Source organism: Protomyctophum parallelum (assembly GCF_964188405.1).
Source record: "Protomyctophum parallelum genome assembly, chromosome: 23".
Taxonomy (NCBI): Eukaryota; Metazoa; Chordata; class Actinopteri; order Myctophiformes; family Myctophidae; genus Protomyctophum; species Protomyctophum parallelum.
Window position 1 is genome coordinate 34,824,198 of NC_139715.1, and position 22,120 is coordinate 34,846,317.

Here is a 22,120-nt window from a genome sequence, read left to right on the forward strand (position 1 = left end):
TTTTAATCGAGTCCCAGCTCTAATTAATACCTGTACGCTATAGACATTTTATTTAAAGAATTCTTTTATTTTGTGACTAAAACCTTTTACTAAAATGACTAAAACTGACTAAAACCCTTAGGAGGTTCCGTCGACTAAAACTATCAAGGATAGAAATTACTAAGACTGACTAAGACTAATTAAGCATTTTTCCAAATGACTAAGACTGACTAAATCTAAAAAAATGCCTGCCAAAAACAACACAGACACACACACACACACACCTCTTTATCAGAGGAGGTCGGGTACCAACGACTGAAGGCAGATTTGCCCTGCAGGTCTCGTGAAGCTTATTTCTGGGATTTCTTAGAGATTACAGTAGCCTAAGGTCTGACTGGATCCGTTCTAATCATTGTTTCAGGAAGCAAGATGTGTGTGTGTGTGTGTGTGTGTGTGTGTGTGTGTGTGTGTGTGTGTGCGTGCTGACTATGAGTCACTCAGCACAATGATTCACATTCTCTACGTTGCTGTTTACATTTCAACGAACGCTGTGGCGTTTGATTTGAACCATGATAGACTGGAACTAATGCAAGTTGCACAATCTATGTAAAGGTGTGTGAATGTGTGTGAATGGGTGAATGTAATGCACTATCTATGTAAAGGTGTGTGAATGTAATGCACAATCTATGTAAAGGTGTGTGAATGTAATGCACAATCTATGTAAAGGTGTGTGAATGTAATGCACCATCTATGTAAAGGTGTGTGAATGTAATGCACAATCTATGTAAAGGTGTGTGAATGGGTGTGAATGGGTGAATGTAATGCACCATCTATGTAAAGGTGTGTGAATGTAATGCACCATCTATGTAAAGGTGTGTGAATGGGTGAATGTAATGCACAGTCTATGTAAAGGTGTGTGAATGGGTGAATGTAATGCACAATCTATGTAAAGGTGTGTGAATGGGTGAATGTAATGCACAATCTATGTAAAGGTGTATGAATGGGTGAATGTAATGCACCATCTATGTAAAGGTGTGTGAATGGGTGAATGTAATGCACAATCTATGTAAAGGTGTGAATGGGTGAATGTAATGCACCATCTATGTAAAGGTGTGTGAATGGGTGAATGTAATGCACAATCTATGTAAAGGTGTGAATGGGTGAATGTAATGCACCATCTATGTAAAGGTGTATGAATAGGGTACTAACTAACCCTCTCCCTGATTGGTCTACCAGGTGTCATGGTAACCCTAACCCTCTCCTGATTGGTCTACCAGGTGTCATGGTAACCCTAACCCTCTCCTGATTGGTCTACCAGGTGTCAGGGTAACCCTAACCCTCTCCTGATTGGTCTACCAGGTGTCAGGGTAACCCTAACCCTCTCCTGATTGGTCTACCAGGTGTCATGGTAACCCTAACCCTCTCCTGATTGGTCTACCAGGTGTCAGGGTAACCCATACCCTCTCCTGGTTGGTCTACCAGGTGTCAGGGTAACCCTAACCCTCTCCTGATTGGTCTACCAGGTGTCAGGGTAACCCTAACCCTCTCCTGGTTGGTCTACCAGGTGTCAGGGTAACCCTAACCCTCTCCTGATTGGTCTACCAGGTGTCAGGGTAACCCTAACCCTCTCCTGGTTGGTCTACCAGGTGTCAGGGTAACCCTAACCCTCTCCTGGTTGCAGGGAGGTGAAGATGGTGGACATAGTTCCATCAGACAGTGACGTGCGAGCGGCCAGGGGCTTCCTCACCAAGATCTTGCGAAGTTCGATGAGGTACAGCGGAAGGTGAATCTCTCTACACCGTGAAATCCTCCTGAAGTGCTCCTTTAACCCTGAGGGTGAACGGGGTCCATTTGGTTACATCCTGTACACTCTCAGAGTTACATAATATGCATACATCAGCGATGAGGATTTAGCCATGTAGCGCTGATGCCTTCCTGTCAGTTTAACCCATTCTGACCCGGGCAACCATTTTGGTGTTGGCATCAAGTTATGCTTTAGCTATTGAAAAATAGCAGATCTACAAGCTCATATCGCGCCACCGAGTGGCGCGATACGAGCTTGTAGGTCTGCTATTTTTTGAAAAATCGAAGAACGACTGACATTTTTAGAATCTGATCTCAGGTCAGAATGGGTTAATCAGACCAGTGTGTGTCCAGTGGAAACCTCGTGTGAATCTGATCTCAGGTCAGAATGGGGTTAATGGTACTTTACGGCACGGCTAGACTTCACAGAAAGGTTCAGAACCTTCAGAACCGTCACAGAATGCATGTTTAGAACCTTCAGCGGTTCAATCCATCCATTCGGACGGTTCAACGTGCGCTGAAAACCTGCACATGTCAGCGAAAGAAATAAATACTGTTGGAAAACCTTTTTCTTAACGTGCCGCAAAGTAATGTAACTTTACATTTTTCCTTTGTGGACTCTGGCGTCCATCAGGAAAATAGTTAGCAGAGTTACCCTCCCATGAACTAGTTTGTGTTCATCAGCTGCTGTAGCATCGTGTTGTGAACATCGTGTTTGGTGAACGCATTGTTTTCGGACGGTAGATTTGATCCACTGTGTTCCCAATCGTGTCGCTCCCCTTTATATTGTGTACGGTCACTGTGTGTATGTGATTGTGAGGTTCATAATGAGCTGAATGTCGTACTGTAACTTACTGTACTCTACCTATGCAGTATAATACGTGGTGCTAGTTGTGCTCCTGTGTGTGTAACCACCTTGTGTGTGTAACCACCTTGTGTGTGTAACCACCTTGTGTGTGTAACCCAGGGGGGCAGTCAGCCAGATATTTCGTGAAGCCTCATTTGAAATCGGTAGTTCATATAATGGCCTGTTGTGGCGCTGGACTGGACCCAAAAAGCCCCATAGCTCCATAGAGGCCCATGTATTTTGGCCCAACTTCACCTAGACTGTATTACCTTAATAAACATGGTCATGAATACTTTCTGCTTCCAGTCACTAGTTTAAAGTCTCATTTCTAATGTCATAATATTCTTTTTGGAAAATTATGGTCCCATTTATTTAAAAAAATGACCATAAAGTCGCGCATGTTCTGAGGGGCGTGGCTACCGTTACAGTCTATGATCGGGATTCCCCTCCCACTCGAGTCAAAATAAAAACCAACGGAGAAGAAGGGGGGAAGTCCCGCCTCGTTGTCTGGGCCAGCCAATGGCCAGCTGGTCCAAAAGGGAGCCAGCCAATGGGCCAGCTGGTCCAAAACGGATCTAGAAAGATGGCGACTTACAGTGCATTAGAATGCAAGGGATTTCAGGCTTCATTTTACGTTCATGTTAGACCCGGGGAACGCTTTGTCCATATTTTTTACAGTCTATGGTGTGACCACACAAGGTGAGATGCGAGATGTGCTTCTATGTGTTTGTATGTTTACATGTCCGTCCCACCCATGTCTCACCCATCAACGGTGAAAATAGCACAGATTGGCAATTCCATACGTACACTACTAGTGAAAGCCACGCCTCGGTGCTATTCCACCGGTGATTGGGTGAGGTGGGGCTCCGCCCATCACATGAACCTGTTTTGATAGGCTCCAGTTCAGGTTGAAGGTCGTCTCGCGGATCAGACGATCAGAGATCGTCTGATCTGATTGGGCCGTCTGGATTCAATTGTAGGGGTTACAAAAAAACGCAGGAAAGCTATTATAAATTATGCTGCTTTGAAAACATAGCAAATCCTAGGATTGCTTCCATAACATTGTTTGCATTCATTGGTTCTGCATTTTACACATTTTAAAAATGGTTTCCAGTTTTTGGCCCCCACCGTACCGTAGCTTCTGCGAGAAGCCACGGTTAACCCATTCTGAACGGGAACCCATTTTGGTGTTAGCATCATGTCGTGCTTTAGCTATTTAAAATAGCAGATCTACAAGCTCATATCGCGCCACCGAGTGGCGCGATACGAGCTTGTAGGTCTGCTATTTTTGAAAAATCGAAGAACGACTGACATTTTTAGAATCTGATCTCAGGTCAGAATGGGTTCGTCAGACCAGTGTGTGTCCAGTGGAAACCTCGTATGAATCTGATCTCATTCCCAAACCTTTTCATGTCAAGGACTCCCAGTTTGACCTGCATTAGTCTACGGACCCCCATTTAATGGCATTTCGATCTCTGAGACCCCCAATTTATATTGTAAAATCTATGTTCCATTTTGGGGCGGAAACCCCTTTTGGTGTCAGCATCATGTTATGCTTTAGCTATTGAAAAATAGCAGATCTACAAGCTTATAGCGTGCCACCGAGTGGCGCGCTACAAGCTTGGTAGGTCTGCTATTTTTGAAAAATCGAAATACGACTGACATTTAGAAACATGACTTTTTCAGAAAACTGTCATTTTCAAACAGAAATTTTTAGGTCAAAATGGGTTAAGCTATCATAAAGTGACCTTGCATCAACTCTCAACGCCCAGCCTGTCCTGTTGTAGTGGTTTAGTGGTGGGTTTGAGTTCATGTGACGATGACAGTTTGTTCTCCTGTTCTTTAACTGAGTCGGTATTAATAATCCTTTGTTTTCCCAACACGCCTGTCCTCCAGGAGGAACCGATTCAAAGGGTATGTCTGTGTGAATGCAACCTTCTGATCTGGTTTCACACCTGACTTCTCATTATCTCGACACAATCAATTAGTTCTTTCTGAGTTAAAGTCATTATTTCTCTCCACGTCCGTGACGTCAAACACATTTTGCTGGACCCTGTGGTTGAGAAGTCTGTCTTTGTGTCTAAATCTCATTTGTTGTCAATTTGAAATACTGTAGATTAAATTTCCCTCCATATGGGACGGTAAAGTCCATATATTTCCCTCCATATGGGACGGTAAAGTCCATAGATTTCCCTCCATATGGGACGGTAAAGTCCATAGATTTCCCTCCATATGGGACGGTAAAGTCCATAGATTTCCCTCCATATGGGACGGTAAAGTCCATAGATTTCCCTCCATATGGGACGGTAAAGTCCATAGATTTCCCTCCATATGGGACGGTAAAGTCCATAGATTTCCCTCCATATGGGACGGTAAAGTCCATAGATTTCCCTCCATATGGGACGGTAAAGTCCATAGATTTCCCTCCATATGGGACGGTAAAGTCCATAGATTTCCCTCCATATGGGACGGTAAAGTCCATAGATTTCCCTCCATATGGGACGGTAAAGTCCAGAGGAGAGTAAAGCCGTTGTTTCTCCTCCAGAAGGAACCAGCCTGCACCGCGACCTCATTCCTGGCACTCCTCTAAGCTAACAGAGGAGGGGTCGGAGGTCAACGAGGGGTCGGAGGTCAACGGGAGTGGACCCGCCGCTGCGACCGTCTGGCAACACAAACATGAAGCAAGGTGAGACAGGCAGACAGGCAGGCAGACAGACAGACAGGCAGACAGACAGACAGGCAGACAGGCAGGTAGGCAGGCAGACAGACAGACAGACAGACAGACAGACAGGCAGGCAGACAGGCAGACAGACAGGCAGGCAGGCAGACACACACCTCCATGCAACCCCCCCTCAGTGCACCAAAGCATTATGGTCATTGTAGGGATCTAGATATCCAGTCAAACAGACTTCATCATATTTCCTGGCCATAGGGTGCAAATTTCAAATTGTTCCACCATTATCTACTACAAACACTATTAAAACACTCCGATTGCCAGGGGTTATTTAATCCATTCTGACCGGGCACCCATTTTGGTGTCGGCATCATGTTATGCTTTAGCTATTTAAAAATAGCAGATCTACAAGCTCATATCGCGCCACCGAGTGGCGCGATACGAGCTTGTAGGTCTGCTATTTTTGAAAAATCGAAGAGCGACTGACATTTTTAGAATCTGATCTCAGGTCAGAATGGGTTCATCAGACCAGTGTGTGTCCGGCGGAAACCTCGTATGAATCTGATCTCAGGTCAGAATGGGTTAATCCATCTCAGCCATTTATAGCAGCGGAGCACTTTTACAGATGGACCGGATGTTATCCCGGATGTGGATGTAGCAGCTAAATGTAGCCACAACACTCTAGAGGCGATCGACAACAACCGTGTTACTGACAGAAAGGAGGTGAACTTGGTCCTGGTGTTACTGACAGAAAGGAGGTGAACTTGGTCCTGGTGTTACTGACATAAAGGAGGTGAACTTGGTCCTGGTGTTACTGACATAAAGGAAGGTGAACTTGGTCCTGGTGTTACTGACATAAAGGAGGGTGAACTTGGTCCTGGTGTTACTGACATAAAGGAGGTGAACTTGGTCCTGGTGTTACTGACATAAAGGAGGGTGAACTTGGTCCTGGTGTTACTGACATAAAGGAAGGTGAACTTGGTCCTGGTGTTACTGACATAAAGGAGGTGAACTTGGTCCTGGTGTTACTGACAGAAAGGAGGGTGAACTTGGTCCTGGTGTTACTGACATAAAGGAGGGTGAACTTGGTCCTGGTGTTACTGACATAAAGGAGGTGAACTTGGTCCTGGTGTTAGTGTTACTGACATAAAGGAGGTGAACTTGGTCCTGGTGTTACTGACATAAAGGAGGTGAACTTGGTCCTGGTGTTACTGACATGAAGGAGGTGAACTTGGTCCTGGTGTTACTGACATAAAGGAGGTGAACTTGGTCCTGGTGTTACTGACATAAAGGAGGTGAACTTGGTCCTGGTGTTACTGACAGAAAGGAGGTGAACTTGGTCCTGGTGTTACTGACATAAAGGAGGGTGAACTTGGTCCTGGTGTTACTGACATAAAGGAGGTGAACTTGGTCCTGGTGTTACTGACATAAAGGAGGTGAACTTGGTCCTGGTGTTACTGACATAAAGGAGGTGAACTTGGTCCTGGTGTTACTGACATAAAGGAGGGTGAACTTGGTCCTGGTGTTACTGACAGAAAGGAGGGTGAACTTGGTCCTGGTGTTACTGACATAAAGGAGGTGAACTTGGTCCTGGTGTTACTGACATAAAGGAGGTGAACTTGGTCCTGGTGTTACTGACATAAAGGAGGTGAACTTGGTCCTGGTGTTACTGACATAAAGGAGGTGAACTTGGTCCTGGTGTTACTGACATAAAGGAGGTGAACTTGGTCCTGGTGTTACTGACATAAAGGAGGGTGAACTTGGTCCTGGTGTTACTGACATAAAGGAGGTGAACTTGGTCCTGGTGTTACTGACATAAAGGAGGTGAACTTGGTCCTGGTGTTACTGACATAAAGGAGGTGAACTTGGTCCTGGTGTTACTGACATAAAGGAGGTGAACTTGGTCCTGGTGTTACTGACATAAAGGAGGTGAACTTGGTCCTGGTGTTACTGACAGAAAGGAGGTGAACTTGGTCCTGGTGTTACTGACATAAAGGAGGTGAACTTGGTCCTGGTGTTACTAACATAAAGGAGGTGAACTTGGTCCTGGTGTTACTGACATAAAGGAGGGTGAACTTGGTCCTGGTGTTACTGACATAAAGGAGGTGAACTTGGTCCTGGTGTTACTGACATAAAGGAGGTGAACTTGGTCCTGGTGTTACTGACATAAAGGAGGTGAACTTGGTCCTGGTGTTACTGACATAAAGGAGGGTGAACTTGGTCCTGGTGTTACTGACATAAAGGAGGTGAACTTGGTCCTGGTGTTACTGACATAAAGGAGGTGAACTTGGTCCTGGTGTTACTGACATAAAGGAGGTGAACTTGGTCCTGGTGTTACTGACATAAAGGAGGGTGAACTTGGTCCTGGTGTTACTGACATAAAGGAGGTGAACTTGGTCTTGGTGTTACTGACATAAAGGAGGTGAACTTGGTCCTGGTGTTACTGACATAAAGGAGGTGAACTTGGTCCTGGTGTTACTGACATAAAGGAGGTGAACTTGGTCCTGGTGTTACTGACATAAAGGAGGTGAACTTGGTCCTGGTGTTACTGACAGAAAGGAGGTGAACTTGGTCCTGGTGTTACTGACATAAAGGAGGTGAACTTGGTCCTGGTGTTACTAACATAAAGGAGGTGAACTTGGTCCTGGTGTTACTGACATAAAGGAGGGTGAACTTGGTCCTGGTGTTACTGACATAAAGGAGGTGAACTTGGTCCTGGTGTTACTGACATAAAGGAGGTGAACTTGGTCCTGGTGTTACTGACATAAAGGAGGGTGAACTTGGTCCTGGTGTTACTGACAGAAAGGAGGGTGAACTTGGTCCTGGTGTTACTGACAGAAAGGAGGGTGAACTTGGTCCTGGTGTTACTGACATAAAGGAGGTGAACTTGGTCCTGGTGTTACTGATATAAAGGAGGTGAACTTGGTCCTGGTGTTACTGACATAAAGGAGGTGAACTTGGTCCTGGTGTTACTGATATAAAGGAGGTGAACTTGGTCCTGGTGTTACTGACATAAAGGAGGTGAACTTGGTCCTGGTGTTACTGACATAAAGGAGGTGAACTTGGTCCTGGTGTTACTGACATAAAGGAGGTGAACTTGGTCCTGGTGTTACTGACATAAAGGAGGGTGAACTTGGTCCTGGTGTTACTGACATAAAGGAGGTGAACTTGGTCCTGGTGTTACTGACAGAAAGGAGGGTGAACTTGGTCCTGGTGTTACTGACATAAAGGAGGTGAACTTGGTCCTGGGTGTTACTGACATAAAGGAGGGTGAACTTGGTCCTGGTGTTACTAACATAAAGGAGGTGAACTTGGTCCTGGTGTTACTGACATAAAGGAGGGTGAACTTGGTCCTGGTGTTACTAACATAAAGGAGGTGAACTTGGTCCTGGTGTTACTGACAGAAAGGAGGTGAACTTGGTCCTGGTGTTACTGACATAAAGGAGGTGAACTTGGTCCTGGTGTTACTGACATAAAGGAGGTGAACTTGGTCCTGGTGTTACTGACATAAAGGAGGTGAACTTGGTCCTGGTGTTACTGACATAAAGGAGGTGAACTTGGTCCTGGTGTTACTGACAGAAAGGAGGTGAACTTGGTCCTGGTGTTACTGACATAAAGGAGGTGAACTTGGTCCTGGTGTTACTGACATAAAGGAGGGTGAACTTGGTCCTGGTGTTACTGACATAAAGGAGGGTGAACTTGGTCCTGGTGTTACTGACATAAAGGAGGTGAACTTGGTCCTGGTGTTACTGACATAAAGGAGGTGAACTTGGTCCTGGTGTTACTGACATAAAGGAGGTGAACTTGGTCCTGGTGTTACTGACATAAAGGAGGGTGAACTTGGTCCTGGTGTTACTGACATAAAGGAGGTGAACTTGGTCCTGGTGTTACTGACATAAAGGAGGTGAACTTGGTCCTGGGTGTTACTGACATAAAGGAGGGTGAACTTGGTCCTGGTGTTACTGACATAAAGGAGGGTGAACTTGGTCCTGGTGTTACTGACATAAAGGAGGGTGAACTTGGTCCTGGTGTTACTGACATAAAGGAGGTGAACTTGGTCCTGGTGTTACTGACATAAAGGAGGGTGAACTTGGTCCTGGTGTTACTAACATAAAGGAGGTGAACTTGGTCCTGGTGTTACTGACATAAAGGAGGTGAACTTGGTCCTGGTGTTACTGACATAAAGGAGGTGAACTTGGTCCTGGTGTTACTGATATAAAGGAGGGTGAACTTGGTCCTGGTGTTACTGACATAAAGGAGGTGAACTTGGTCCTGGTGTTACTGACATAAAGGAGGGTGAACTTGGTCCTGGTGTTACTGACATAAAGGAGGGTGAACTTGGTCCTGGTGTTACTGACATAAAGGAGGTGAACTTGGTCCTGGTGTTACTGACATAAAGGAGGTGAACTTGGTCCTGGTGTTACTAACATAAAGGAGGTGAACTTGGTCCTGGTGTTACTGACATAAAGGAGGGTGAACTTGGTCCTGGTGTTACTGACATAAAGGAGGTGAACTTGGTCCTGGTGTTACTGACATAAAGGAGGTGAACTTGGTCCTGGTGTTACTGATATAAAGGAGGGTGAACTTGGTCCTGGTGTTACTGACATAAAGGAGGTGAACTTGGTCCTGGTGTTACTGACATAAAGGAGGGTGAACTTGGTCCTGGTGTTACTGACATAAAGGAGGTGAACTTGGTCCTGGTGTTACTGACATAAAGGAGGGTGAACTTGGTCCTGGTGTTACTGACATAAAGGAGGTGAACTTGGTCCTGGTGTTACTGACATAAAGGAGGTGAACTTGGTCCTGGTGTTACTGACATAAAGGAGGGTGAACTTGGTCCTGGTGTTACTGACAGAAAGGAGGGTGAACTTGGTCCTGGTGTTACTGACAGAAAGGAGGGTGAACTTGGTCCTGGTGTTACTGACATAAAGGAGGTGAACTTGGTCCTGGTGTTACTGACAGAAAGGAGGGTGAACTTGGTCCTGGTGTTACTGACATAAAGGAGGTGAACTTGGTCCTGGTGTTACTGATATAAAGGAGGTGAACTTGGTCCTGGTGTTACTGACATAAAGGAGGTGAACTTGGTCCTGGTGTTACTGACATAAAGGAGGTGAACTTGGTCCTGGTGTTACTGACATAAAGGAGGTGAACTTGGTCCTGGTGTTACTGACATAAAGGAGGGTGAACTTGGTCCTGGTGTTACTGACAGAAAGGAGGGTGAACTTGGTCCTGGTGTTACTGACAGAAAGGAGGGTGAACTTGGTCCTGGTGTTACTGATATAAAGGAGGGTGAACTTGGTCCTGGTGTTACTGACATAAAGGAGGGTGAACTTGGTCCTGGTGTTACTGACAGAAAGGAGGGTGAACTTGGTCCTGGTGTTACTGACATAAAGGAGGTGAACTTGGTCCTGGTGTTACTGACATAAAGGAGGTGAACTTGGTCCTGGTGTTACTGACATAAAGGAGGTGAACTTGGTCCTGGTGTTACTGACATAAAGGAGGGTGAACTTGGTCCTGGTGTTACTGACATAAAGGAGGTGAACTTGGTCCTGGTGTTACTGACATAAAGGAGGGTGAACTTGGTCCTGGTGTTACTGACAGAAAGGAGGTGAACTTGGTCCTGGTGTTACTGACATAAAGGAGGTGAACTTGGTCCTGGTGTTACTGACATAAAGGAGGGTGAACTTGGTCCTGGTGTTACTGACATAAAGGAGGGTGAACTTGGTCCTGGTGTTACTGATAAAGGAGGTGAACTTGGTCCTGGTGTTACTGACAGAAAGGAGGTGAACTTGGTCCTGGTGTTACTGACAGAAAGGAGGTGAACTTGGTCCTGGTGTTACTGACAGAAAGGAGGTGAACTTGGTCCTGGTGTTACTGATAAAGGAGGTGAACTTGGTCCTGGTGTTACTGACATAAAGGAGGTGAACTTGGTCCTGGTGTTACTGACATAAAGGAGGTGAACTTGGTCCTGGTGTTACTGACATAAAGGAGGTGAACTTGGTCCTGGTGTTACTGACATAAAGGAGGTGAACTTGGTCCTGGTGTTACTGACAGAAAGGAGGGTGAACTTGGTCCTGGTGTTACTGACATAAAGGAGGTGAACTTGGTCCTGGTGTTACTGACATAAAGGAGGTGAACTTGGTCCTGGTGTTACTGACATAAAGGAAGGTGAACTTGGTCCTGGTGTTACTGACATAAAGGAGGTGAACTTGGTCCTGGTGTTACTGACATAAAGGAGGGTGAACTTGGTCCTGGTGTTACTGACATAAAGGAGGTGAACTTGGTCCTGGTGTTACTGATATAAAGGAGGGTGAACTTGGTCCTGGTGTTACTGACATAAAGGAGGTGAACTTGGTCCTGGTGTTACTGACATAAAGGAGGTGAACTTGGTCCTGGTGTTACTGACATAAAGGAGGTGAACTTGGTCCTGGTGTTACTGATATAAAGGAGGGTGAACTTGGTCCTGGTGTTACTGACATAAAGGAGGTGAACTTGGTCCTGGTGTTACTGACATAAAGGAGGTGAACTTGGTCCTGGTGTTACTGATATAAAGGAGGGTGAACTTGGTCCTGGTGTTACTGACATAAAGGAGGGTGAACTTGGTCCTGGTGTTACTGACATAAAGGAGGTGAACTTGGTCCTGGTGTTACTGACATAAAGGAGGTGAACTTGGTCCTGGTGTTACTGACATAAAGGAGGTGAACTTGGTCCTGGTGTTACTGACATAAAGGAGGTGAACTTGGTCCTGGTGTTACTGACATAAAGGAGGTGAACTTGGTCCTGGTGTTACTGATATAAAGGAGGTGAACTTGGTCCTGGTGTTACTGACATAAAGGAGGTGAACTTGGTCCTGGTGTTACTGACATAAAGGAGGGTGAACTTGGTCCTGGTGTTACTGACATAAAGGAGGTGAACTTGGTCCTGGTGTTACTGACATAAAGGAGGTGAACTTGGTCCTGGTGTTACTGATATAAAGGAGGTGAACTTGGTCCTGGTGTTACTGACATAAAGGAGGTGAACTTGGTCCTGGTGTTACTGACATAAAGGAAGGTGAACTTGGTCCTGGTGTTACTGACATAAAGGAGGTGAACTTGGTCCTGGTGTTACTGACAGAAAGGAGGGTGAACTTGGTCCTGGTGTTACTGACATAAAGGAGGGTGAACTTGGTCCTGGTGTTACTGACATAAAGGAGGTGAACTTGGTCCTGGTGTTAGTGTTACTGACATAAAGGAGGTGAACTTGGTCCTGGTGTTACTGACATAAAGGAGGTGAACTTGGTCCTGGTGTTACTGACATGAAGGAGGTGAACTTGGTCCTGGTGTTACTGACATAAAGGAGGTGAACTTGGTCCTGGTGTTACTGACATAAAGGAGGTGAACTTGGTCCTGGTGTTACTGACAGAAAGGAGGTGAACTTGGTCCTGGTGTTACTGACATAAAGGAGGGTGAACTTGGTCCTGGTGTTACTGACATAAAGGAGGTGAACTTGGTCCTGGTGTTACTGACATAAAGGAGGTGAACTTGGTCCTGGTGTTACTGACATAAAGGAGGTGAACTTGGTCCTGGTGTTACTGACATAAAGGAGGGTGAACTTGGTCCTGGTGTTACTGACAGAAAGGAGGGTGAACTTGGTCCTGGTGTTACTGACATAAAGGAGGTGAACTTGGTCCTGGTGTTACTGACATAAAGGAGGTGAACTTGGTCCTGGTGTTACTGACATAAAGGAGGTGAACTTGGTCCTGGTGTTACTGACATAAAGGAGGTGAACTTGGTCCTGGTGTTACTGACATAAAGGAGGTGAACTTGGTCCTGGTGTTACTGACATAAAGGAGGGTGAACTTGGTCCTGGTGTTACTGACATAAAGGAGGTGAACTTGGTCCTGGTGTTACTGACATAAAGGAGGTGAACTTGGTCCTGGTGTTACTGACATAAAGGAGGTGAACTTGGTCCTGGTGTTACTGACATAAAGGAGGTGAACTTGGTCCTGGTGTTACTGACATAAAGGAGGTGAACTTGGTCCTGGTGTTACTGACAGAAAGGAGGTGAACTTGGTCCTGGTGTTACTGACATAAAGGAGGTGAACTTGGTCCTGGTGTTACTAACATAAAGGAGGTGAACTTGGTCCTGGTGTTACTGACATAAAGGAGGGTGAACTTGGTCCTGGTGTTACTGACATAAAGGAGGTGAACTTGGTCCTGGTGTTACTGACATAAAGGAGGTGAACTTGGTCCTGGTGTTACTGACATAAAGGAGGTGAACTTGGTCCTGGTGTTACTGACATAAAGGAGGGTGAACTTGGTCCTGGTGTTACTGACATAAAGGAGGTGAACTTGGTCCTGGTGTTACTGACATAAAGGAGGTGAACTTGGTCCTGGTGTTACTGACATAAAGGAGGTGAACTTGGTCCTGGTGTTACTGACATAAAGGAGGGTGAACTTGGTCCTGGTGTTACTGACATAAAGGAGGTGAACTTGGTCTTGGTGTTACTGACATAAAGGAGGTGAACTTGGTCCTGGTGTTACTGACATAAAGGAGGTGAACTTGGTCCTGGTGTTACTGACATAAAGGAGGTGAACTTGGTCCTGGTGTTACTGACATAAAGGAGGTGAACTTGGTCCTGGTGTTACTGACAGAAAGGAGGTGAACTTGGTCCTGGTGTTACTGACATAAAGGAGGTGAACTTGGTCCTGGTGTTACTAACATAAAGGAGGTGAACTTGGTCCTGGTGTTACTGACATAAAGGAGGGTGAACTTGGTCCTGGTGTTACTGACATAAAGGAGGTGAACTTGGTCCTGGTGTTACTGACATAAAGGAGGTGAACTTGGTCCTGGTGTTACTGACATAAAGGAGGGTGAACTTGGTCCTGGTGTTACTGACAGAAAGGAGGGTGAACTTGGTCCTGGTGTTACTGACAGAAAGGAGGGTGAACTTGGTCCTGGTGTTACTGACATAAAGGAGGTGAACTTGGTCCTGGTGTTACTGATATAAAGGAGGTGAACTTGGTCCTGGTGTTACTGACATAAAGGAGGTGAACTTGGTCCTGGTGTTACTGATATAAAGGAGGTGAACTTGGTCCTGGTGTTACTGACATAAAGGAGGTGAACTTGGTCCTGGTGTTACTGACATAAAGGAGGTGAACTTGGTCCTGGTGTTACTGACATAAAGGAGGTGAACTTGGTCCTGGTGTTACTGACATAAAGGAGGGTGAACTTGGTCCTGGTGTTACTGACATAAAGGAGGTGAACTTGGTCCTGGTGTTACTGACAGAAAGGAGGGTGAACTTGGTCCTGGTGTTACTGACATAAAGGAGGTGAACTTGGTCCTGGGTGTTACTGACATAAAGGAGGGTGAACTTGGTCCTGGTGTTACTAACATAAAGGAGGTGAACTTGGTCCTGGTGTTACTGACATAAAGGAGGGTGAACTTGGTCCTGGTGTTACTAACATAAAGGAGGTGAACTTGGTCCTGGTGTTACTGACAGAAAGGAGGTGAACTTGGTCCTGGTGTTACTGACATAAAGGAGGTGAACTTGGTCCTGGTGTTACTGACATAAAGGAGGTGAACTTGGTCCTGGTGTTACTGACATAAAGGAGGTGAACTTGGTCCTGGTGTTACTGACATAAAGGAGGTGAACTTGGTCCTGGTGTTACTGACAGAAAGGAGGTGAACTTGGTCCTGGTGTTACTGACATAAAGGAGGTGAACTTGGTCCTGGTGTTACTGACATAAAGGAGGGTGAACTTGGTCCTGGTGTTACTGACATAAAGGAGGGTGAACTTGGTCCTGGTGTTACTGACATAAAGGAGGTGAACTTGGTCCTGGTGTTACTGACATAAAGGAGGTGAACTTGGTCCTGGTGTTACTGACATAAAGGAGGTGAACTTGGTCCTGGTGTTACTGACATAAAGGAGGGTGAACTTGGTCCTGGTGTTACTGACATAAAGGAGGTGAACTTGGTCCTGGTGTTACTGACATAAAGGAGGTGAACTTGGTCCTGGGTGTTACTGACATAAAGGAGGGTGAACTTGGTCCTGGTGTTACTGACATAAAGGAGGGTGAACTTGGTCCTGGTGTTACTGACATAAAGGAGGGTGAACTTGGTCCTGGTGTTACTGACATAAAGGAGGTGAACTTGGTCCTGGTGTTACTGACATAAAGGAGGGTGAACTTGGTCCTGGTGTTACTAACATAAAGGAGGTGAACTTGGTCCTGGTGTTACTGACATAAAGGAGGTGAACTTGGTCCTGGTGTTACTGACATAAAGGAGGTGAACTTGGTCCTGGTGTTACTGATATAAAGGAGGGTGAACTTGGTCCTGGTGTTACTGACATAAAGGAGGTGAACTTGGTCCTGGTGTTACTGACATAAAGGAGGGTGAACTTGGTCCTGGTGTTACTGACATAAAGGAGGGTGAACTGGTCCTGGTGTTACTGACATAAGGAGGTGAACTTGGTCCTGGTGTTACTGACATAAAGGAGGTGAACTTGGTCCTGGTGTTACTAACATAAAGGAGGTGAACTTGGTCCTGGTGTTACTGACATAAAGGAGGGTGAACTTGGTCCTGGTGTTACTGACATAAAGGAGGTGAACTTGGTCCTGGTGTTACTGACATAAAGGAGGTGAACTTGGTCCTGGTGTTACTGATATAAAGGAGGTGAACTTGGTCCTGGTGTTACTGACATAAAGGAGGTGAACTTGGTCCTGGTGTTACTGACATAAAGGAGGGTGAACTTGGTCCTGGTGTTACTGACATAAAGGAGGTGAACTTGGTCCTGGTGTTACTGACATAAAGGAGGGTGAACTTGGTCCTGGTGTTACTGACATAAAGGAGGTGAACTTGGTCCTGGTGTTACTGACATAAAGGAGGTGAACTTGGTCCTGGTGTTACTGACATAAAGGAGGGTGAACTTGGTCCTGGTGTTACTGACAGAAAGGAGGGTGAACTTGGTCCTGGTGTTACTGACAGAAAGGAGGGTGAACTTGGTCCTGGTGTTACTGACATAAAGGAGGTGAACTTGGTCCTGGTGTTACTGACAGAAAGGAGGGTGAACTTGGTCCTGGTGTTACTGACATAAAGGAGGTGAACTTGGTCCTGGTGTTACTGATATAAAGGAGGTGAACTTGGTCCTGGTGTTACTGACATAAAGGAGGTGAACTTGGTCCTGGTGTTACTGACATAAAGGAGGTGAACTTGGTCCTGGTGTTACTGACATAAAGGAGGTGAACTTGGTCCTGGTGTTACTGACATAAAGGAGGGTGAACTTGGTCCTGGTGTTACTGACAGAAAGGAGGGTGAACTTGGTCCTGGTGTTACTGACAGAAAGGAGGGTGAACTTGGTCCTGGTGTTACTGATATAAAGGAGGGTGAACTTGGTCCTGGTGTTACTGACATAAAGGAGGGTGAACTTGGTCCTGGTGTTACTGACAGAAAGGAGGGTGAACTTGGTCCTGGTGTTACTGACATAAAGGAGGTGAACTTGGTCCTGGTGTTACTGACATAAAGGAGGTGAACTTGGTCCTGGTGTTACTGACATAAAGGAGGTGAACTTGGTCCTGGTGTTACTGACATAAAGGAGGGTGAACTTGGTCCTGGTGTTACTGACATAAAGGAGGTGAACTTGGTCCTGGTGTTACTGACATAAAGGAGGGTGAACTTGGTCCTGGTGTTACTGACAGAAAGGAGGTGAACTTGGTCCTGGTGTTACTGACATAAAGGAGGTGAACTTGGTCCTGGTGTTACTGACATAAAGGAGGGTGAACTTGGTCCTGGTGTTACTGACATAAAGGAGGGTGAACTTGGTCCTGGTGTTACTGACATAAAGGAGGTGAACTTGGTCCTGGTGTTACTGACATAAAGGAGGTGAACTTGGTCCTGGTGTTACTGACAGAAAGGAGGTGAACTTGGTCCTGGTGTTACTGACAGAAAGGAGGTGAACTTGGTCCTGGTGTTACTGACATAAAGGAGGTGAACTTGGTCCTGGTGTTACTGACATAAAGGAGGTGAACTTGGTCCTGGTGTTACTGACATAAAGGAGGTGAACTTGGTCCTGGTGTTACTGACATAAAGGAGGTGAACTTGGTCCTGGTGTTACTGACATAAAGGAGGTGAACTTGGTCCTGGTGTTACTGACATAAAGGAGGTGAACTTGGTCCTGGTGTTACTGACATAAAGGAGGTGAACTTGGTCCTGGTGTTACTGACATAAAGGAGGGTGAACTTGGTCCTGGTGTTACTGACATAAAGGAGGTGAACTTGGTCCTGGTGTTACTGACATAAAGGAGGTGAACTTGGTCCTGGTGTTACTGACATAAAGGAGGGTGAACTTGGTCCTGGTGTTACTGACATAAAGGAGGTGAACTTGGTCCTGGTGTTACTGACATAAAGGAGGTGAACTTGGTCCTGGTGTTACTGACATAAAGGAGGTGAACTTGGTCCTGGTGTTACTGACATAAAGGAGGTGAACTTGGTCCTGGTGTTACTGACATAAAGGAGGTGAACTTGGTCCTGGTGTTACTGACATAAAGGAGGTGAACTTGGTCCTGGTGTTACTGACATAAAGGAGGTGAACTTGGTCCTGGTGTTACTGACATAAAGGAGGTGAACTTGGTCCTGGTGTTACTGATATAAAGGAGGTGAACTTGGTCCTGGTGTTACTGACATAAAGGAGGTGAACTTGGTCCTGGTGTTACTGACATAAAGGAGGTGAACTTGGTCCTGGTGTTACTGACATAAAGGAGGTGAACTTGGTCCTGGTGTTACTGACATAAAGGAGGTGAACTTGGTCCTGGTGTTACTGACATAAAGGAGGTGAACTTGGTCCTGGTGTTACTGACATAAAGGAGGTGAACTTGGTCCTGGTGTTACTGATATAAAGGAGGTGAACTTGGTCCTGGTGTTACTGACATAAAGGAGGTGAACTTGGTCCTGGTGTTACTGACATAAAGGAGGTGAACTTGGTCCTGGTGTTACTGACATAAAGGAGGTGAACTTGGTCCTGGTGTTACTGACATAAAGGAGGGTGAACTTGGTCCTGGTGTTACTGACATAAAGGAGGTGAACTTGGTCCTGGTGTTACTGACATAAAGGAGGTGAACTTGGTCCTGGTGTTACTGACATAAAGGAGGTGAACTTGGTCCTGGTGTTACTGACATAAAGGAGGTGAACTTGGTCCTGGTGTTACTGACATAAAGGAGGTGAACTTGGTCCTGGTGTTACTGACATAAAGGAGGGTGAACTTGGTCCTGGTGTTACTGACATAAAGGAGGTGAACTTGGTCCTGGTGTTACTGACATAAAGGAGGGTGAACTTGGTCCTGGTGTTACTGACATAAAGGAGGTGAACTTGGTCCTGGTGTTACTGACATAAAGGAGGTGAACTTGGTCCTGGTGTTACTGACATAAAGGAGGGTGAACTTGGTCCTGGTGTTACTGACATAAAGGAGGTGAACTTGGTCCTGGTGTTACTGACATAAAGGAGGTGAACTTGGTCCTGGTGTTACTGACATAAAGGAGGTGAACTTGGTCCTGGTGTTACTGACATAAAGGAGGTGAACTTGGTCCTGGTGTTACTGACATAAAGGAGGTGAACTTGGTCCTGGTGTTACTGACATAAAGGAGGGTGAACTTGGTCCTGGTGTTACTGACATAAAGGAGGGTGAACTTGGTCCTGGTGTTACTGACATAAAGGAGGGTGAACTTGGTCCTGGTGTTACTGACATAAAGGAGGTGAACTTGGTCCTGGTGTTACTGACATAAAGGAGGGTGAACTTGGTCCTGGTGTTACTGACATAAAGGAGGTGAACTTGGTCCTGGTGTTACTGACATAAAGGAGGTGAACTTGGTCCTGGTGTTACTGACATAAAGGAGGGTGAACTTGGTCCTGGTGTTACTGACATAAAGGAGGTGAACTTGGTCCTGGTGTTACTGACAGAAAGGAGGGTGAACTTGGTCCTGGTGTTACTGACATAAAGGAGGTGAACTTGGTCCTGGTGTTACTGACATAAAGGAGGTGAACTTGGTCCTGGTGTTACTGACATAAAGGAGGGTGAACTTGGTCCTGGTGTTACTGACATAAAGGAGGGTGAACTTGGTCCTGGTGTTACTGACATAAAGGAGGGTGAACTTGGTCCTGGTGTTACTGACATAAAGGAGGTGAACTTGGTCCTGGTGTTACTGACATAAAGGAGGTGAACTTGGTCCTGGTGTTACTGACATAAAGGAGGTGAACTTGGTCCTGGTGTTACTGACATAAAGGAGGGTGAACTTGGTCCTGGTGTTACTGACATAAAGGAGGGTGAACTTGGTCCTGGTGTTACTGATATAAAGGAGGGTGAACTTGGTCCTGGTGTTACTGACATAAAGGAGGTGAACTTGGTCTGGTGTTACTGACATAAAGGAGGTGAACTTGGTCCTGGTGTTACTGACATAAAGGAGGTGAACTTGGTCCTGGTGTTACTGACATAAAGGAGGGTGAACTTGGTCCTGGTGTTACTGACATAAAGGAGGGTGAACTTGGTCCTGGTGTTACTGACATAAAGGAGGTGAACTTGGTCCTGGTGTTACTGACATAAAGGAGGTGAACTTGGTCCTGGTGTTACTGACATAAAGGAGGGTGAACTTGGTCCTGGTGTTACTGACATAAGGAGGTGAACTTGGTCCTGGTGTTACTGACATAAAGGAGGGTGAACTTGGTCCTGGTGTTACTGACATAAAGGAGGTGAACTTGGTCCTGGTGTTACTGACATAAAGGAGGTGAACTTGGTCCTGGTGTTACTGACATAAAGGAGGGTGAACTTGGTCCTGGTGTTACTGACATAAAGGAGGTGAACTTGGTCCTGGTGTTACTGACATAAAGGAGGTGAACTTGGTCCTGGTGTTACTGACATAAAGGAGGTGAACTTGGTCCTGGTGTTACTGACATAAAGGAGGTGAACTTGGTCCTGGTGTTACTGACATAAAGGAGGGTGAACTTGGTCCTGGTGTTACTGACATAAAGGAGGGTGAACTTGGTCCTGGTGTTACTGACATAAAGGAGGTGAACTTGGTCCTGGTGTTACTGACATAAAGGAGGTGAACTTGGTCCTGGTGTTACTGACATAAAGGAGGTGAACTTGGTCCTGGTGTTACTGACATAAAGGAGGTGAACTTGGTCCTGGTGTTACTGACATAAAGGAGGTGAACTTGGTCCTGGTGTTACTGACATAAAGGAGGGTGAACTTGGTCCTGGTGTTACTGCATAAAGGAGGGTGAACTTGGTCCTGGTGTTACTGACATAAAGGAGGTGAACTTGGTCCTGGTGTTACTGACATAAAGGAGGTGAACTTGGTCCTGGTGTTACTGACATAAAGGAGGGTGAACTTGGTCCTGGTGTTACTGACATAAAGGAGGTGAACTTGGTCCTGGTGTTACTGACATAAAGGAGGGTGAACTTGGTCCTGGTGTTACTGACATAAAGGAGGTGAACTTGGTCCTGGTGTTACTGACAGAAAGGAGGTGAACTTGGTCCTGGTGTTACTGACATAAAGGAGGTGAACTTGGTCCTGGTGTTACTGACATAAAGGAGGTGAACTTGGTCCTGGTGTTACTGACATAAAGGAGGGTGAACTTGGTCCTGGTGTTACTGACATAAAGGAGGTGAACTTGGTCCTGGTGTTACTGACATAAAGGAGGTGAACTTGGTCCTGGTGTTACTGACATAAAGGAGGTGAACTTGGTCCTGGTGTTACTGACATAAAGGAGGTGAACTTGGTCCTGGTGTTACTGACATAAAGGAGGTGAACTTGGTCCTGGTGTTACTGACATAAAGGAGGTGAACTTGGTCCTGGTGTTACTGACATAAAGGAGGTGAACTTGGTCCTGGTGTTACTGACATAAAGGAGGTGAACTTGGTCCTGGTGTTACTGACATAAAGGAGTGTGAACTTGGTCCTGGTGTTACTGACATAAAGGAGGTGAACTTGGTCCTGGTGTTACTGACATAAAGGAGGTGAACTTGGTCCTGGTGTTACTGACATAAAGGAGGTGAACTTGGTCCTGGTGTTACTGACATAAAGGAGGTGAACTTGTCCTGGTGTTACTGACATTAAGGAGGGTGAACTTGGTCACTGGTGTTACTGACACTCAAGAGAGGTGAACACTTGGTACCTGGTGTTTACTTACATAAGGAGGTGAACTTGGTCCTGGTGTTACTGACCATAAGGAGTGAACTTGGTCCTGGGTTACTGACAGAAAGGAGGGTGAACTTGGTCCTGTGTTACTGACAGAGGGTGAACTTGGTCCTGGTGTTACTGACATAAAGGAGGTGAACTTGGTCCTGGTGTTACTGACATAAAGGAGGGTGAACTTGGTCCTGGTGTTACTGACATAAAGGAGGGTGAACTTGGTCCTGGTGTTACTGACATAAAGGAGGTGAACTTGGTCCTGGTGTTACTGACATAAAGGAGGTGAACTTGGTCCTGGTGTTACTGACATAAAGGAGGTGAACTTGGTCCTGGTGTTACTGACATAAAGGAGGTGAACTTGGTCCTGGTGTTACTGACATAAAGGAGGTGAACTTGGTCCTGGTGTTACTGACATAAAGGAGGTGAACTTGGTCCTGGTGTTACTGACAGAAAGGAGGGTGAACTTGGTCCTGGTGTTACTGACATAAAGGAGGTGAACTTGGTCCTGGTGTTACTGACATAAAGGAGGTGAACTTGGTCCTGGTGTTACTGACATAAAGGAGGGTGAACTTGGTCCTGGTGTTACTGACATAAAGGAGGTGAACTTGGTCCTGGTGTTACTGACATAAAGGAGGTGAACTTGGTCCTGGTGTTACTGA

At 45.9% G+C, this 22,120-nt stretch overlaps 1 protein-coding gene across 1 annotated transcript in view; it reads left to right on the forward strand.

The window, feature by feature from the left end:
- LOC310854042 (H(+)/Cl(-) exchange transporter 4-like) overlaps positions 1-22,120 on the forward strand; it is a gene marked incomplete at its 5' end in the record, with an annotated part of 78,597 nt that overhangs the window by 17,738 nt on the left and 38,739 nt on the right. The window contains 5 exons of the mRNA XM_083758520.1: positions 1,298-1,305; positions 1,421-1,428; positions 1,544-1,551; positions 1,661-1,762; positions 5,175-5,289. Coding sequence (XP_083614646.1) covers positions 1,298-1,305; positions 1,421-1,428; positions 1,544-1,551; positions 1,661-1,762; positions 5,175-5,289 — 241 coding nt within the window. The remainder of the gene's footprint in view (positions 1-1,297; positions 1,306-1,420; positions 1,429-1,543; positions 1,552-1,660; positions 1,763-5,174; positions 5,290-22,120) is intronic.